Source organism: Danio aesculapii, chromosome 6 (assembly GCF_903798145.1).
Source record: "Danio aesculapii chromosome 6, fDanAes4.1, whole genome shotgun sequence".
Lineage (NCBI taxonomy): Eukaryota > Metazoa > Chordata > Actinopteri > Cypriniformes > Danionidae > Danio > Danio aesculapii.
The window spans coordinates 61,009,177-61,028,496 of record NC_079440.1 but is presented as its reverse complement, the minus strand read 5'-3'; the positions used below and the strand labels follow the sequence as shown (position 1 = coordinate 61,028,496).

Genomic DNA, 19,320 nt, shown 5'->3' with positions numbered 1-19,320 from the left:
TATATAAACGTGTATTAATTAGCCCAAAACACATATACATATATATATATATATATATATATATATATATATATATATATATATATATATATATATATTTATATATATAAATTATAATTATTATTATATTTTACATTTTATATTGCTTTTTTGGCAAACTGTATTTGTAATTGCACTGTAAAATATGTATTAAGCATACTGATTTTAGTTTAAGATTAGAAAACAAAACCTAAATTGAGAATCACAGACAATCAAAATTGCTTTATATATATATATAGTTATAATTTAAAAGGCAATTTGAGGACAAAATGTTAAGAAAGAATGAACAGGCATTATTTACATACATGTATATTTAATATGTCTAAATAATTAATATATCTAAATGTTAAATAAATATATCTCTATATATTAATTATTTAGATATAATAAATCTACTTATTTATAAATAATGCTTGTTCATTTAATTTCTTAACATTTATTTATTAAACAGTTTTGCACAAATATTTATCTTGATTTTGACTACTCATACTCATTAACGGAATGCAAAAAAAAAAAAAAAAAAAAGAGAATCATATTTGATAATAATGAAAATGACCAAAATCATAATCACAATCTTAATTAACCTAAAAGGTTTTAATTCCTTTATGCTAAAATATTGTTTAGGGTTTGAGGCTGGTCTCAATGACCTCTAGGAGGAGCGAGGTGTAAAACTCGGGCTCCAGCTGTTTGTTTCTGTAACGGTTCTTGATTTCTGCGATCTTCTGTTTCCGCCGCACGTGTGGAGGACTGTAGGAATCGCTCTCTTGACGCTTCCACCGACACGCATTTATTACTCATACTCATTAACGGAAGGCAAAGAAAGAGAATCAATTTTGATAATAATGAAAACGACCAAAATTATAATCACAATCTTATTTAACCTAAAAGGCTTTAATTTCTTTATGCAAAATATGCAAATATATATCCATATATACATATGAAGGGTTTAGATGCAAAAACCTCTAAATGGCATCTGAAATGTTCCTCTAAAATGGGTATTTTTATCAGGCTCCTGTGTGTATGTTCAGTTATATCACTTTTATGGCAAAGAATAAGTCCTTTTCCCGGGTTTTAAAGTGAAATATCTCAACATAAACAAAGGAGACTGAAAAAAATGTTCCTTTTTGATGTAAATTTCAGACGGCACTTTTATTTATCAACAGGTTTTTGCATCTGAACTCTTCATATATCCTTATTTATTTTGGAGTGAAATTTAACTTTGATTCTTCATGAGATTAAGATTTCTTCAGTAAATTGAGGATTGCTTTTGACCAATGGATCAGCAATCCTCCGTCAAGTGTGCGGCGATGGTGTAGTGGAGGAAAGATTTGACCAAACTGATATAAAAAGTCAGAAAACGTGGCCTCGACTCCAGCGGGGTTTGTGTTTGTTTAGGGTTTGAGGCTGGTCTCGTTGACCTCCAGGAAGAGCGAGGTGTAAAACTCGGGCTCCAGCTGCTTGTTTCTGTAACGGTTCACAATTTCGGCGATCTTCTGTTTCCGCCGCACGTGTGGAGGACTGTAGGAATCGCTTTCCAGACGCTTCCGCCGACACGCATTAATTACAGTCTGACGCACCAGAAAACCTGGAGACGATGAGAGGAGATCAGGAGTCAGCTTTCACACACACTGATATATAGGCACACATATACATACATATATACACATATACAAACACATTAACATTAAACACACACACACATACACAGTTAGGTCCATAAACGTTTGGAAATCGACACAATTGTAACATGTTTGGCTCTATACACCATTTGAAATTAAACTAATGAGCTTTAACTGCAGACTGTCAGCTTTAATTTGAGGGTATTTACATCCAAATCAGGTGAACGCTGTAGGAATTTCAACAGTTTGTATATTTGCCTCCCACTTGTTAAGGATCCAAAAGTAATTGGACAGAATAATGATTATAAATCAAGCTTTCACTTTTTTTAATACTTGGTTGCGAATCAGTCAATTACAGCGTGAAGTCTGGAATGCATTGACATCACAAGATGGTGGATTTATTCCTGGTGGTGCTCTGCCAGGCCTCTACTGCAACTGTCTTCAGTTCCTGCATGTTCTTGGGGGCATTTTCCTTTCAGTTTTGTCTTCTGCAAGTGAAATGCATGCTCAATCGGATTCAGGTTATGGGATTGACTTGGCCATTGCATAACATTCCACTTCTTTCCCTTCAAAAACTCTGCTTTTGCAGTATGCTTTGGGCCGTTCTCAATCTGCACAGTGAAGCGCCTTGAGTTCTGAAGCATTTGGCTTAATATGAGCAGAAAATATTGCCTGAAACGCTTTAAAGCACATCCTATTCGTTTAATCTCAAATCCATTGTGTTGGTGTATAGAGCCAAAAATGCTAGAATTGTGTCGATGCCGAAATATTTATGGACCTAACTGTATATAAAAACACACACATACCCAGTGATCTCCTGCTGACCACCATGTTGTCCACCAGAGGAATGACCATGTTGAATTTTCCCAGAGCGCCCTGCAGTTTGATGCGGAACAGGCCGGTCTTCAGCGGATGGATGAACACTATGGGGACGTCCTTCTCTGAGGAGCTGGACCTGAAAAAGAGCATGCATAAGGCGGAATGAGAAATGAATCAATGTAAAACTGAAGAAATCTTTAATGTTACGTCAATACTATCAAATAACAAAAACAGCAACGTGCGTCAAATTTGAAAAGCATGTTGAATGTGATCGGCCCTAATCATCGCACTGATGATCATCGTTACTATATTTATTTCTTTAAATCCCCTTGATTGAATCAATTCTGAACTTTGGAATCGACTCTCAAAACTGATTCTTTTTGAAATCAACTCCCAGTACTTTGATTACCTGGATGCGCTGCTATTGACGGCCGTCTCCACACCGGTGCTGGTCTCCGCTAGTAACTCTGACACAGGGAAGTTTTCTGCAAAATAAAAAATAAGTACATACATAACTACATCTGAATAAAATAAATTAAAATAAATTAAAGTCACTTAGTAACGGCAAGTAATGCAGAGTATTTTCTTGAAAAACAAACATGTACCGATGTCGTCGTATCGCTCAACCCACACCACCAACACTTTAGTGTCGGGTCCCAGTGGCGGTATCGTCCTCCCAGGCGGCAACTTCTTGTTTTTTGCTGTAGGCGACTGAACACAGGAAATAAACATTATACACTGCAAATCTAAAATAATAATAATCATCATTACTTTCACTCTTGCTTACAGCTTTTTTAATAAGTCTATTTTGCTGATCATAAATTAGTCAAATATTATTATAATTTACCTGATCATGTCTATACTTTCATTTACAAATGGATTCACTTCACAGAACTTGCTGTTTCTACATGCAACTCATGTTCAATGAGGTGTGTGTTACCCGTTGCGCAGGGCCCATGTTGTCAGAGTGGTTTGGGAAGAGCTCCAGCGTGAGGTTGGGTTGTTTGAGTAAACTGGGCAGCAGCTCCATCTGAGAGTCGGAGTCTGCGGTGGGGAAACTGTGCTCTGATGACTCCGCTGCATCACACACAAACCAGCATCCGTCATATTAAAGAAATCAATAACGATTCATTAAACTGGTTTAAATGCATTACACTAACAGAAAGATCAATACAGCAATAATAGTCCTGCAAGAAAAGAAGCTTTTAGCAGCAATACATTAACATTTCTGTTTATCCACAAACATATTCAGAGGTTAAATATGTAGGGCTGTAATGATTAGGAAGATAAAATTGCAATTGTTGGGCCCTAATTTGGTGTGTTGATGATTAATGGACTATTTTTGAGCTCATAAATAAATCTAATATCTGGTTAAATATGAACATTTTGTATATATAAATGTATAATATATATATATATATATACTCAGACTTTTTAAAATATCTGTAAAATACAAACATGAACTTAAATAACTAATTTGCATACACTCATCGGCCACTTTATTAGGTACACCTGTCCAGCTGCTTGTTAACGCAAATTTCTAATCAGCCAATCACATGGCAGCAACACATTTAGGCATGTAGACATGGTCAAGACGATCTGCTGCAGTTCAAAGCATCAGAATGGGAAAGAAAGATGATTTAAGTGACTTTGAACGTGGCATGGTTGTTGGTGCCAGACGGGCTGCTCTGAGTATTTCAGAAACTGCTGATCTACTGGGATTTTCACACACAACCATCTCTAGGGTTTACAGAGAATGGTCTGACAAAGAGGAAATATCCAGTGAGTGGCAGTTCTGTGGGCGCAAATGCCTTGTTGATGCCAGAGGTCAGAGGAGAATGGCCAGACTGGTTCCAGCTGATAGAAAGGCAACAGTAACTCAAATAAGCACTCGTTACAACAGAGTCCAACACGTCCAACCTTGAGGCGGATGGGCTACAGCAGCAGAAGACCACACCGGGTGCCACTCCTGTCAGCTAAGAACAGGAAACTGAGGCTACAATTCACACAGGCTCACCAAAACTGGACAATAGAAGAAACTGGAAAATCTCTGCTGCCACAGAATTCTGAATTTGGCGTCAACATCTTGAAAGCATGGATCCATCCTGCCTTGTATCAGCGGTTCAGGCTGGTGGTGGTGTAATGGTGTGGGGGAGATTTTCTTGGCACACGTTGGGTCTATTAATACTAATTGAGCATCGTGTCAACGCCACAGCCTACCTGAGTATTGTTGCTGACCATGTCCATCTCTTCATGACCACAGTATCTCTATCTTCTGATGGCTACTTCCAGCAAGATAACATGTCATGTCATAAAGCGTGAATCATCTCAGACTGGTTTACTGAACATGACAATGAGTTCACTGTACTCAAATGGCCATCACAGTCACCAGAGCTCAATCCAATAGAGCACCTTTGGGATGTGGTGGAACGGGAGATTTGCATCATGGATGCGCAGCCGACAAATCTGTGTGATGCTATCATGTCAATATGGAGCAAAATCTCTGAGGAATATTTCCAGTAGCGTTTTGAATCTCTGCCATGACGGATTAAGGCAGTTCTGAAGGTACAAGGTGGTCCAACCCGGTGCTAGTAAGGTGTACCTAATAAAGTGACCAGTGAGTGTATGTTGAATATATGTGCATGTATGACTTTTTAACATATATATATATATGTAAAATCCAAAACATGAATGTAAATAAGTGATTTGCATATAATGCCAGATATAAGATTTCTTTATAGGGGCTTTGTTGTGTTTAAGTATTAAAGAATTGTTGCCACTGTTGCCAACAATTTCACTTCTTGCCCACAAATATTGTTAGTCGGGTTTTCAATCTGCCACTATACTGACACACAGGCGTCTGTAGCTCCGCCCTCTTCTGTAAAGAGCACATTCTCATTTGCATTTAAAGCGACAGTCACCAAAACGTCACAATTAGGATCAAAGCCTAAAAGGGTCAGTTTCAGCGTTATTAAACATTATATGTGTGTTATTTTCAGCTGAAACTTCACACACGCACACACACACACTCTAGAGACATCAGAGACTTTATTTTTACATCTTGTAAAAAGGGGCATTTAAGCATGATAAATCTTTGCCCATCACTAGTCTAATATGTTGACTGCAGAAAGAGAGTTTTACCAGAGGAGTCGCTGAGAGACGGCACCACAAAAGCGATTTCTGTCAGAGCGTCTGCGTAATAGAGAACCCGCTTCTCTCCGTTAAACACACCACCGCCGGTGTCACCCAGAGTCACTGAGTCATCTGCACAAACACACAAATACATCATTACACAACACTGCATCACTGTGCGGGTCACTGACAGTGCAGAGGAGTTTCATCTTCATCATCATGAAGAAGACTTAACATGCGACTATGATTAAGATACTAATTCATTTTTTAAAATGGAGGATAGGCAACGTGGTGGCGCAGTAGGTAGTGCCGTTGCCTCACAGCATCAAGCTGGTTCGAGCCCCGGCTGGGCCAGTTGGCATTTCTGAGTGGAGTTTGCATGTTCTCCCTGTGTTGGCGTGGGTTTCCTCAGGGTGCTCCGGTTTCCCCCACAGTCCAAAGACATGCGGTACAGGTGAATTGGGAAATAGTATGAAAAAAGCACCTTATGTCCACCTTTTTTTGCTACCGCCATCCTTACTTGTGTCACTCAACACACCATACTATAGTATGGGAAAAATACAATCCACAGCGTTTGGCGCTGCTTGTATATGAAGGCAGCCACAGCCTCTCACATGATAGCAGGGAAAGGCACAGCCAATCAAAATGTCCATATGCGTTTTGGGGGGCGGGAGGACTCAAGGAGAGAACGTGATTTAACCCTTTCTGCGTGTCTAGATCTCTATGGTCTAGGTTAATGTTGACAGCGCGATTTTTTTTTAAAGCAGAATAAATTATTGGTGGGGACATTTCTATGGTCGGTGGATATTTGTGGGGACGCGTCACCTCCGTCCACCCTAAATCTACGCCCCTGATAGCTGTATTTTACAAGGATTCTTACACATCAACGTGAAGCAGACGCTTTACAAAAGTTGTGTGTAGGGGGAAACACATCAAACTTAATGAAACATTTGAGGGCACGTGTGTGTGTATGTACGTATGTATGAGTCTGAGTGTGTCTTTGTATGTATGTATGCATGTATGTGTGTGTACCTGGTGTGTCAGCGCCGTTGGATGTGTTGATGGTCCAGCTGGTGAACACACTCCCCGTCCAGCCCGGATGCTGAGCGACCTCCACCGGCCAGCCCAGAGACAGCAGAAGCTCCAAGAAATGCGGCTGCACGTTTGCGGAGGACTCCACATTCCTCAAGATCTGCACACACACATTATTCACAACAGCTGCACACACTCATTCATGCACATCCAGTTTTATTAACGTCTATTATTAAGATATGTGTGTGAGCGAAAGTGTTTTTAAATGTGTGCTTGTTTGTGTGTGTGTGTGTGTGTGCGTATGTGTATATTTATATGTATGTGTTTGAGTCTATGAGTGAGAGTGTTTTTATTTGTGTGTCTGTGTGTGTGTGTGGTGCATATGTTGTGTGTTTGAGGACTCGACATTCCTCAAGATCTGCACACACAGATTATCAATCGTCCATCAGCAGCACACACACTCATTGATGCACATGCAGTGTTATTGTGGTCTTCTGACCTCCTGGCTGCTCTTCTGTCCTGCTCTCATGTAGAAGATGAAGACGGTGTCACACGGCCGGGACGGCAGCAGGTCCAGATATCCCACGTCATCGAAAAAACCCGGCACTGATGAGTCCAGAGCGATGAGGTGAGGAGGAAGACGACTGTTTCCAGGCTCCTGCAAACACGTACACAACATGCTTTATGAGGACTTCCCATAGACATAATGATCTTTATGGGTGATTCTAAAATCAAAGGTTAATTAAAAAAAAAAAAACATCAGTTTTGGATAATAACATAAATTATATCAAGGATTATCTAAAACAAGGTTTGCATGTGGGGCAGCATGGTTGCTCAGTGGTTAGCACAGTTGCCTCACAGCAAGAAGGTCGCTGGTTCGAGTCCCAGCTAGCGTTTCTGTGAGGAGTTTGCATGTTCTTCCCATGTTGGTGTGGGTTTCCTCCGGGTGCTCTGGTTTCCCCCACAGTCCAAACACATGCGCTATAGGGCAATTGATGAACTAAATTGGTCGTAGTGCATGAGTGTGTGTGTGTGAATGAGTGTGTATGGGAGTTTCCCAGTGCTGGGTTGTGGCTGGAAGGGTGTCTGCTGTGTAAAACACATGCTGGAATAGTTGGCGGTTCATTCCACTGTGGCAACCCCTGATAAATAAGGGACTAAGCTGAAGGAAAATGATAGGAATGAATGTTTGCATATTTATTTAGGGACTGTCTGTCTTGTAAAAAAATGACTTGCAGACTATTTTTGACTGTGTACACCACCTGAATTACACAATCAGCTTCAATTATCATCAAATAATTAAGTCTAATTGTCAGATTTTTTGTGTTTGTTTGAGCCACTAAAAAATTATTTGCTTAAAAAAATATACAGCAGGGGAAATAAGTAACCTCTTAAGGCCTAAGGTGTTTTTTTACATGCATTTATTTCTCTTTGCTATTTGGGCTTATTGTAACCTAATTAGAATAAAATCTAAGTATCATCTTTTGATTAGACGTACTTTTAGAGAAAAATTGTGTCCATATATGTGGACTCGTGGTCCGAATTTACATAAAACACTTTTTCCTGACTGTCAGAGAGTAAAAACAACATTTTACCCCATTTTGGACAGTTAAAAATAGGGTTTGGGACATTTCATATGCTGCAAAACAGTTGCAGGATGACACTGAATGTCTGTAACTAAATATAAAACATTCAGAGTATTTTAAACAGACACTTAAGAGCTAAAATGTGCTGTCCATGCATGTGGACACTCAAGCCCTAGCAGGGTATTGAACAGGTAAGGTTTTGCTGGGAATAATATTTCTAAAAGAGCTGTTGACATGGAATTGAATCAGATTTTGGTGAAAACCCAAACAATACAAACACACAGAAGAAACAAGGAGAAAGTACTGAACTACTGAAACGTTTTAATACTTTATATAAAAGGCATTTGGTGATTTCAACAGAGTGTCAAAATCTTGATGCTTCTGTGGGTTATGCTCATTAAATGTGAGCTTTATTCTGTATTCTCTATTTGCTTATTTCAGGCGGCCGCCATTTTAAAACACGAAAGCGAGGCTGCGGTGGGAAGAAACCCGGAAGTATAGGATCAGCACTGTAAACATTGCAGCAACATGCTGTGGACTACAAACCCCCAGCTGTTGCCACGACTTCAAAATGCAGATATGGTGTAAACATCACTTTAATATCATGCAGTTCAGTTTAATTTAAACAATTAAAAGCAGATTAGGCATCAAACAACATCACAATCTCTTTTAGAGTAACACGCTTAAGTGCCCTCCTAGGCTTTAGTTCATGGCAGCAGGTAAACACAGTGGAGATACTTTCCTGCTTCAGTCTATGTAACCCGGGGAGTGATAAACACTGCAGTCCTCTGTAGCACACCCTCGTGTTGTCTATAATAGTGTTGATGCTAACATTTAAGCGCCGCTGAGTGTGCTCATAAACAGCTCTGATTTGCCATAGTATTCACCAGTGCTCATCAGAAGTGACCGCGATTGGCCGTTAAGGTCATCAGTTCACTGCTCTTCACAGATTGCAAACACAGATACACGGACCTTGGAGCATTTTAAAGCCGTGACGATCAGTCGATTCATCAATGGATCGCTCGGCTGTGTTTGCGCTCAGTAAACATCAGTGAAGTGCGGTGTACTGATGACCTTCACGGCCAATCACAGTTATTTTTGTTGAGCAAGTGAACACAATGGCAAATCAGCGCTGTTTAAGAACGGCATCAAAAGTGCTTAAATGTTAACGGGGAATGGACGTTTTTTGCATTTCAGCACCGAAATTTCGTATCAAGACAAGTCTAATATAGTGAAAGAATCAGTTAATTGAGTTTGATAAATGGCAGCTAAAACCTGTGTTTGGGAAAGAAAACATTAGCTAACTAGTGGCATTTCCCTTAACTTAGCTGAAAATGAGATCTGATATCCCTTTATATTTTCACTATTGATTTAGAACGGACCTTCTGGTCACTCGGAAGGCGGTGAAAATATAAATTTGAGTCAATTTCTCTTCGATGATAAGATATACAGCCTGGTACATAACATTCCTGTGTGGCTCAGGCGATACTTCCAGGTTTCTTCCCACCGTTGGCTTAATTTCGCTGTTAAAAATGGTGGCTGAGTAAAATCTGTCTATTGGATTGAAGTCAGGTGATTGGCTGGGCCATTCTACAGCTTGGTTTTCTTTTTCTGAAAGCATCTGAGAGTCTCCTTGGCTGTGTTTTGGATCATTGTCTTGCTGAAATGGTTTCATCTCATCCTCCTGCTAATGTAGATGTTGGACTGAAGCAGCTGATATTCATTTACCCTGAGGAAGGGCAGAGGGTTGCTGAAGAACTACTGAGAGATTTTAGCTGCCGTCTGGGCTTTCCCTATTAAACTACACCTTCCTTTCTTCATGTGTTCAATACTTTTTCCCTGCATCATTTCATTTTACTAGACAGGACTTCATTTGTAAATTAATTAGACTTGATTTCTTTGCATATATGGAGTTCTTTTGTTGTTACCAACATCCGGGGAACATCAAGCCAATGGCACCTTTAGAAATATGTTTTCTGAGAAAAATTGTGACGTTTTCAATACTTATTTCCCCCACTGTACATCTCGATCTGTTGTCTGCTCTCGTACCTTGAGCGCCTCTAGTGACAGGAAGCCAAAGTGTGACAGGAAAAGGCGAGCAGTCTGGAACTCCTGAGCAGGAGCTGGTGGTTTACAGTCGGTCAGTGGGTCTGGGAAGGCTTTATTCCTCCACAAGTCCTCTGTATAGTGCTCTAGTTTGGTCTCGTAATCGATCTGCTTCCCCATCACCACTCGCAGCTTATCATGCTGCTGCTCCAACTGAAACACACACACAATGAAGAGGAATACGGCGGATAAGAACACTGTGTGCGTAACCCCTGATAAACCTCAGCCTTAAGATGTTTGATACGCACACTTTGCATTATGAAGTGGACACACCAGAGTAACACCAAACTCATATGGGAATGTGATTTATTGCACTAATGAACACTGACTGTATTGTTTTTGTATATTTTCTAATATAAGCAGGGTTCATACAATTTTTTATTACTAAAATTCAATAACTTTCCAAGAATTTCGAGTAAATTTGAGTGTCTATTTATATGTGGTAAATAATAATCTAATTTATTACACCACATGGTAAAACACGCAACAATTTAATTTAGTTTAAATGTATTTTAATATCTTGATATTTAATATATTTAATATTAAATATTTTAATATTTAAAGAGCCCATATTATGGGTTTTTGAAAATGCCCTTCCATGTAGTGTGTAACACAGCTCTAAGTGAAGTGAAATATCCAGCTAAGGCTTAAATCTGTAAGTGTACAGTGTTTAAAACTATTGATTCATCTATAAAAGAGTCGACTCATAGTGCTTCAAATGAGTCGTCTCGATAACGAGTCTTTAGGTGTTTCGTGATGACGCGGCTACGAAACACAAGTAGTTGCACGCGCAAACCCGGGAGATTTAAAACCTGCGGCCCCGCCCACTAACAGAAAAAAAGTCTCACACACACACACACACACGCACACGCACACGCACACACACACACACACACACACACACACACACACACACACACACACACACACACACACACACACACACACACACACACAGAGAGAGAGAGAGAGAGAGACACCGGTGGAATTAAGTCACGCTGTGAAGATGGATTTTATTGATAGTCTAATCAAAGATGAAACCTCAGCTTGGTGATCTAACTGAGCGCCGCGGATATAACGGAGCGATTCGCGGATATAACTGAGCGCCGCCCCCTCTCTATTCTGCCGCTCTAGGTCTCCTCTATGGACGCGCCGGCCCTGTGTGTGTGTGCGTGCGTGCGTGCATGTGTGTGAAAAGAGCAAGTAGACTGCGACGAGCTAGGTTCTTGGACTTTTTGCTTGATAAAATAGTTAGTCGTCAGTATTTTCTAGTCCATCGTCTGTGTTTACATTCACCCACTGGCAGCCAAAATCCACTATGAAGCGTGTGTGCAGTGTGACTACTTTTATATTGTTGATTAGCTGCTGGGCATTTCACTCTGTCTCGTGCTGAAGCCTGTCAGTGTCGTCGACCAATCGCAGCAGGCTGTCATCGGTCCAATCAGCGCAGATTAGCTTCGTGCTGAGGAGGGGTTTGGGAACAAATGAATCGCTGAACGATTCATATGGGAGTCGCTGGGATAATTAGGTAAAAATAAATGCAGATTATAAGACCATCAAAGTGTTTTTTGACCTTGCATGCATATTAGACTGTTGTTGGAGACCCTTACAATCAAAATATGACCCTATTTCATGTAGAATATGGGCTCTTTAATAATAATGTGAGAGCATGTTTTTAGCCAAGGACAGAAAATAAAGAGAACTAACCTATATTCAGGTAAACAGACATTTGTTAAACAAATTTCCATGACTTTTGCAAAACTTTGTGTGTTTTCTTTCCTTTTTCTTTTAACTTTTCCATTCCATGTCTATGTCATTTTCAATGAGTGTATAAACCCTGTATAAGTCTTTAAATATATTGTATTCGCATTTATTTTCTATTGCATAACTTATATTTCTCCATAATTTAGATTCATATTGTTATTACTATTATTTGTGTTGTTGTTATTATTTTAAGGTCACGAGTGGTTGTGTAAACATTTCACTGCATATCATGCTGTGCATGACTCTGTGTATGTGACAAATAAAATGCCAACATTTTTTCAATATAAATTGTTGCACAAAAAATTTAAGATAATTATCGATAGCCACCTTATTTACATGTCATGCTGCAGTTATAATAAGCTTTTTATTGATAGTTATAAGGATTTTTAATTTGCTAATACTTTTGGATATTTGTTTATTTTATATAATTTTATTAAATTATTATTTGTTATTGTCCTGTGCTTTTTAACAAGGTAAAAATAATTATTTAATTATCTTAAAATTGTGTATCATTTAGGTTATTTATTGGCGTACATTTGTTTACATCATAACATTCTTCACCGCGACGCGCTGGCGCAGAAGGTAGTGCTGTTGCCTCACAGCAAGAGGGCCACTGGTTCCAGCCTCAGCTGGGTCGTTGGCGTTTCTGTGTGGAGTTTGAATGTTCTCCCAGCGTTCGCATGGGTTTCATCCGGGTGCTACGGTTTCCCCCACAGTCCAAAGACATGTGGTACAGGTGAATTGGGTAGGCTAAATTGTCCGTAGTGTATGAGTGTGAATCAGAATCAGAATCAGAATCAGAATGAGCTTTATTGCCAGGTATGTTCACACATACTGGGAATTTGTTTTCGTGACAAAGCTTCTACAGTGCAACAGCATTACAGAGACAGGACAAAAAACAGATAATAAATATATTTATTGATATGAGTGTGTATGGATGTTTCTCAGAGATGGGTTGCAGCTGGAAGGGCATTCGCTGCATAAAACATGTGCTGGATAAGTTGGCGGTTCATTCCGCTGTGGCGACCCCAGATTAATAAAGGGACTACATTGAAAAAATGAATAAATGAATGATATTCTTCAATTTTAATTACTCAATAACACTCCAAATATTGATTTGGAAATTTCACATTTGTATTATAATTCTGTATATTTGGTTGTTTTGCTTATTAATTGTTGAAACACTTGTTTACACATTTTACTTTGTAATATTTGCATGTATTTAAATGAATAGAAATGTTATTATGAAAATATGTATAAGTTGATCAAATATATTTTGAATTCAGTACTATTATAAAAACTTCACACAGTGGTCTCTAAGTATATTTGCAATGCTATTATAGTTATTAATCTTTAACATATTTTCAGTATTTTTTTCTAAATATGTCTATATGGCTTTTTAAAAACTTAAAAGCATTCATTTGTATGAAATGCATGTATATAATACTTTTTTAATATAATAATTATGTATTCATTGCAGGGGTCTCAGACTGTCGGCCTGCCCTGCTTCTTCCTCCAGCTCGTAACTGACGTCAAAAATATAATGAGATTCTGTCCACCGAATGCATTGTTGTGAAATTACGTCTAGCCACTTGAGGTTTTGACCCCCACCTAGTCGACATTTATAGCACTGAATTCAGATTAGTTTTACTTTCATTTTCTCTCAGTGTACGGTCCAGTGTAACGCACATGCACGGTCTGAATTAAACATTAAAATAAATGTCGGTAAGTGCTCTATTTTTGTAAATATTCAAGGGTCATTTGATTAGAATCAGTTTTATACAACTTGTATGTTGTTGTACAAACACTTCTATGTGGCTTACTTGTGCTGGTGGCGTAACAGATATGATCATATTGCTAATATTCAATTCAAATGGTCTCATTTAATAGATTTCCCCCTATGCTTATTAAGATTTGCATAAAAACTATGTGCATTAGTAAAATTGTACTGCTAGTTGAATTAAACTTGTTAAAGTAAATGTGAATATGTACATACTTCGTTGTAGTTTTACAAAAAAAGAAAGATATTGAGAAGAACAACTGTCTGTAATGTCACTTAAGTTACCCAAACAGCTTTCTGCTGTACCTGCACTATTGCACAATACAATTGGTTGGGACAGAATAATAATTATTATGCCTATTATTTGTAGTATTTTCATAGCAGTTCAAACTCCCCCTTCAATATGTACAAGACACAAAAAGCTGGAGTTTTGACTGCATATACTCTGTGGAAGAATGACTCTAACACTCGGCCACACACACAACAGCCACAGATATATATCAGCAGCTGATGTGTGACACGATAAACATGCTGATTAAACTATCACTGGTGACAGGTAATGCTTGAAATATAAACAGCACGTCTGTTGTCCTGAGATGCATCAATTATATCAGGTTTCCACTTCTTTCTTGTGCCTGAATGTTAAAACGGCCCTCCTATAAATTGTCAGTCACTGAAATGGCCCCCCGGCAATCTGAGTTTGAGACCCCTGATTTAATGCATTAACAAATATATTAGGTAACAAGAATGTTTCATTTTAAATGGTTTTAGTTATAAGTAAATAAACCCTGGCTTCAGCTATTTCTGTGAATTGTAGATTTAATATGGTCTAGCGGGAAGGCTTCCACATATAGTAGTACATCTGTACAACACTCAACTCAAGATAACAGAACATTCTGAGCCTTTATACCTCTTTATCCACGATGTCATGGAGATCTGGGATGCTCAGGTCGGCTTTCACAAAGGGAATCTTATCTACTTCTTCTGGGAACGGTCTGTGCTTGACATTAAACCGAATCCCAACATCATTTTTGGGAGTGGGTCGACTTTCAGGAACAAACACTTGCTGTAAGACAGAGACAATAATAGCACAGTTTAGAACTGTTCCTAGATACATACATATAATGTGTGTACATGCATAGAGAGTGGGAGGAGCTAAAGAGATATTTTAGTATGTTTTGCTCTGATTGGTGCTTTTTTCTGCACTGCATCACGTATAATAGAGTTTTACTTCACAAATTCAGCTGTTAAACATGTTTATAAAAAAATAAACGTGTAAATAGTGCTTCAATGTTTAGTTAAACATTTATAAATGACCTTTAACAGCCTATAACTTCTCAGTAATCTTCTATTTCTTTACTAGGAAAATGAACCAAGTTTTTACCTCCAGATATACTGATCGATTTATTTTTTAGACTCTGATTGGATACTGAAAGCTCATCTGTGCTCTGATTGGCTGTGAAGGTTGTATCTTACTTTCTGACGGCCCTACTGTTCTCTGATTGGCTGTCAATGTTGTATCATATTTTCTAATTGGCTACTGAAAGCCCATCTATGCTCTGATTGGCTTTCAAGGTTGTATCTTACTTTCTGATTGGTTGATGGAAGGTCAACTGTGCTTTGATTGGCTGCCAATGTTGTATCATTTTTTTGATTGGTGACTGTATCTGTGCTCTAATTGGCTGTCAAGGTTGCATCTTACTTTCTGGTAACTTAAGTGACGTATTACTTTCTGATTGGCTACTGAAATCTTATCTATGCTCTGAGTAGCTTTCAAGGTGGTATCTTTCTTTCTGATTGGTTAATGGAAGCTCAACTGTTCTTTGATTGGCTGTCAGTTTTATATATTACTTTCTGATTGGCTACTGAAAGCCTATCTATGCTCTGTTTGGCTGTCGAAATTGTATCTTACTTTCTGATTGGTTGATAACAGTGCATCTGTGTTCTGATAGGCAGTCAATGTTGTATCATACTTTCTGATTGGCTACTAAATGCCCATCTGTGCTCTGATTGGCTGTCAAGATTTTATCTTATTTTCGGATTGGCTAATGGCAGCCAAACTGTTCTCTGATTGGCTGTCAATGTGATATCTTCCTTTCTTATTGGTTAATGACAACCCAACTGTTCTTTGATTGGCTGTCAATTTTATATATTACTTTCTGATTGGCTAATGAAAGCCTATCTATGCTCTGTTTGGCTGTCAAAATTGTATCTTGCATTCTGATTGGTTAATGACAGTGCATCTGTGCTCTGATAGGCTGTCAATGATGTATCTTTCTTTTTGAGTGGTTAATGACAGCCCAACTGTTTTTTGATTGGCTGTCAATTTTATATAGTACTTTCTGATTGGCTACTGAAAGCCAATCTGTGCTCTGATTGGCTGTCAAAATGGTCTCATACTTTCGGATTGGTTAACGACACCTCAACTGTTCTCTGATTGGCTGTCAATGTTGTATTATTCATTCTGATTGGCTACTGACCATCTTTGTTCTGATTGGCTGTTGAGGTGATATCTTACCTTCTGATTGGCTCTTGCTCCTCGAGGCTGATGGAAGAGCTGCATCGTCCATGCGTGTCGGCCAGACATACCTCTTATCAACATGGTGACAGACGGACAGGGATCTGTTGACACACACAATAATAAAAGACACAGTATGCACTTTTCTCCACTAGAGGGAGTGTATTTACAACAAACAAATGCTTATGTTGCTGATGGAGAGAATCATGAGAGTTACAGGATGTATTCAGCACTCATTATTATGGTAGTATAGAGTAACAGCACATTTCCACTGGCACATTGGAAGCTCAGCTAGTTAAAATGGATGATTTCTCTGCATTTGAGATAATTTAAGTACATAAGTCAGCAAAATAAACAACACTGTTCTAATGGTCTTTGGATATGACAATGAAAACATCGTACATATTGTTCCTATAACAGGGAATAAGAGTAATGTAATCAAATGTGCATCGTGTTCTCCTCACTCTGTTCGTTCCCCAGCGGCTGCTCCAGCATGGCAAGGATGACGGAGTTATCCAGGACGAAGTATCTGAAGTTGCTGTGAGATGTGGAGGTGAGTCTGGAGTATTTGATGAGCGTGTCCTCGTTCAGCAGACTGCAGGGCGATGCGGGACCGCTGGGAGACGGGAATGCACCCAAAACCTGCATTATACTGCAACACAAACACACTAATTAAAACACACGCACAGAGCAGGGTTTCTTCAGGTTTCAAGAGAATTTTAAGACTTTTTAAGCACATTATGAATGAACTTTTAGACCTCTACAGGTGTAAACACTAAGGGTTTTTTCATAATGGCTTGATTACTTCTGTGAGTAATTTTTGTATTAATGTCAGTAAGTAAGTAATGTGTATTTATATAGAACATGTATAGTATATGGCCATACACCTAAAGCGCTTCACAATCATGAGGGGGTGGTCTCTCCACACCACCACCAGTGTGCAGCATCCACTTGGATGATGCGACGACAGCCACAGGACAACAGCGCCAGTGTTTCACCAGAGCCAATTCAGTGGATGGGGATGATTGGGAGGCCATGATGGGTAAGGGTTGATGGAGCGAATTTGGCCAGGACACCGGGTTACAGCCCTACTCTTTACCAGAAGTACCATGGGATTTTTAATGACCACAGAGAGTCAGGACCTCGGTTTAACGTCTCATCCGAACGACGGTGCCCACTGACAGTATGGAGTCCCCTTCACTTTACTGGAGCATTAGGACTTATACAGACCACAGGTTGAGCGCCCCCTGCTGGTCTCACTCACAACAGCCACCTAGTTTTCCCATGTGGTCTCCCATCCAGATACTGACCAGGCTCAGCCCTGCTTAGCTTCAGTGAGTAACCGCTCTTGGGCTGCAGGGTGATATGGCTGTGGCTAGTGCAGGGAATGGAATGAAAGATCATGTAAAGGGATGTGTTGCTTTAGTTGCTGTCTTTCCACAATTAGGGAATTTAATTTGGAGAATTTGCAGTAAAAACGTCTAACAGCTGTTGTGAATTGTATTTTTTTGCAATAAAAAACTTAAATATATAAAAAATATGTTAAATTTAGACCTAAATTTAAGACCTACACACAATATTTCTGTAAATTTAAGACTTTTTAATACCCAACAAAAACCATGACAGAGAGACACCTACATGAAAAAATACTACAGCAATTGAACCATAATATAGTAAAGTGTATTTAACTGTATATATTTATAATAGCATTTACATTTCTTTAATGAATGCTCCAGCATACTGCAGTATTAACAATAGTGAACTGATAAATTGTACTAAACACTGTAGTTTTACTGCAGCAGACTGCTGTGTATTGTAGTAAAATATATACACTATAGTTAGAAAACGACAGTATTGGACCTTTTGTTTATATTAATGTACTTGTTGTGTTACCATAGCAACTATAGTATCACCATAACAGATTAATTATAGTTGTTGTTACCATAGCAACTATAGAATCCCCATGATAGATCAATAACTATAGTCGTTGTGTTACCTTAGCATCTATAGAATCACCACAACAGATTAATTGCTGTAGTTATTGTGTTACCATAGCAACGGTAGAATCCCAATAACAGATTAATTACTGTACTTGTTGTGTTATCATAGCAACTATAGAATCACCATGACAGATCAATTACTATAGTTGTCGTACTACCATAGCAACTGTAGAATCCCAATAACAGATCAATTACTGTAGTTGTTGTGTTACCATAGCAACTGTAGAATCACCACAACATATCAGTTACTATAGTTGTCATGTTACCATAGCAACTGTAGAATCTCCACAACAGATTAATTGCTATAGTTATTGTGTTACCATAGCAACGGTAGAATCACCATGACATTAATTAATATAGTTGTTGTGTTACCATAGCAACTATTGAATCACCACAACAGATTAATAAATATAGTTGTTGTGTTACCATAGGAACTGTAGAATCACCATAACAGATTATTTAATATAGTTGTTGTGTTACCATAGCAACTGTAGAATCACCATAACAGATTATTTAATATAGTTGTCGTACTACCATAGCAACTGTAGAATCCCAATAACAGATTAATTACTGTAGTTGTTGTGTTACCATAGCAACTGTAGAATCACCACAACAGATCAGTTACTATAGTTATGTTACCATAGCAACTGTAGAATCACCATAACAGATTAATTACTGTAGTTGTTGTGTTACCATAGCAACTGTAGAATCACCACAACAGATCAGTTACTATAGTTGTCGTTTTACCATAGCAACTGTAGAATCACCACGAGAGATCAATTACTATAGTTGTCGTGCTACCATAGTGACTATAGAATCACCATGGCAGATGAATTACTGTAGTTGTCATGTTACCATAGCAACTGTAGAATTACCACAACAGATTAATTCAAGTACTTTACTACAGTATGTTTCAAAAACACTA

At 38.6% G+C, this 19,320-nt stretch overlaps 1 protein-coding gene across 5 annotated transcripts in view; it reads right to left on the bottom strand.

The window, feature by feature from the left end:
• Positions 1 to 401: 401 nt before the first annotated feature.
• The window catches only part of ralgapb (Ral GTPase activating protein non-catalytic subunit beta), a 111,589-nt gene continuing 92,670 nt past the window's right edge, over positions 402 to 19,320 (bottom strand). For 2 of the 5 annotated variants that reach the window (XM_056460649.1, XM_056460650.1), the window contains exons 22-33: positions 16,860 to 17,047; positions 16,396 to 16,499; positions 14,788 to 14,943; positions 10,277 to 10,486; positions 7,141 to 7,299; positions 6,642 to 6,801; positions 5,619 to 5,741; positions 3,418 to 3,554; positions 3,083 to 3,188; positions 2,887 to 2,962; positions 2,465 to 2,613; positions 402 to 1,624 (exon numbers count right to left, since the gene is read on the bottom strand). In XM_056460649.1, the coding sequence (XP_056316624.1) occupies positions 1,431 to 1,624; positions 2,465 to 2,613; positions 2,887 to 2,962; positions 3,083 to 3,188; positions 3,418 to 3,554; positions 5,619 to 5,741; positions 6,642 to 6,801; positions 7,141 to 7,299; positions 10,277 to 10,486; positions 14,788 to 14,943; positions 16,396 to 16,499; positions 16,860 to 17,047 (1,762 nt within the window). In that variant the 3' untranslated portion in view covers positions 402 to 1,430. The remainder of the gene's footprint in view (positions 1,625 to 2,464; positions 2,614 to 2,886; positions 2,963 to 3,082; positions 3,189 to 3,417; positions 3,555 to 5,618; positions 5,742 to 6,641; positions 6,802 to 7,140; positions 7,300 to 10,276; positions 10,487 to 14,787; positions 14,944 to 16,395; positions 16,500 to 16,859; positions 17,048 to 19,320) is intronic. The other 3 variants (XM_056460653.1, XM_056460654.1, XM_056460652.1) reach the window with 2 other exon arrangements.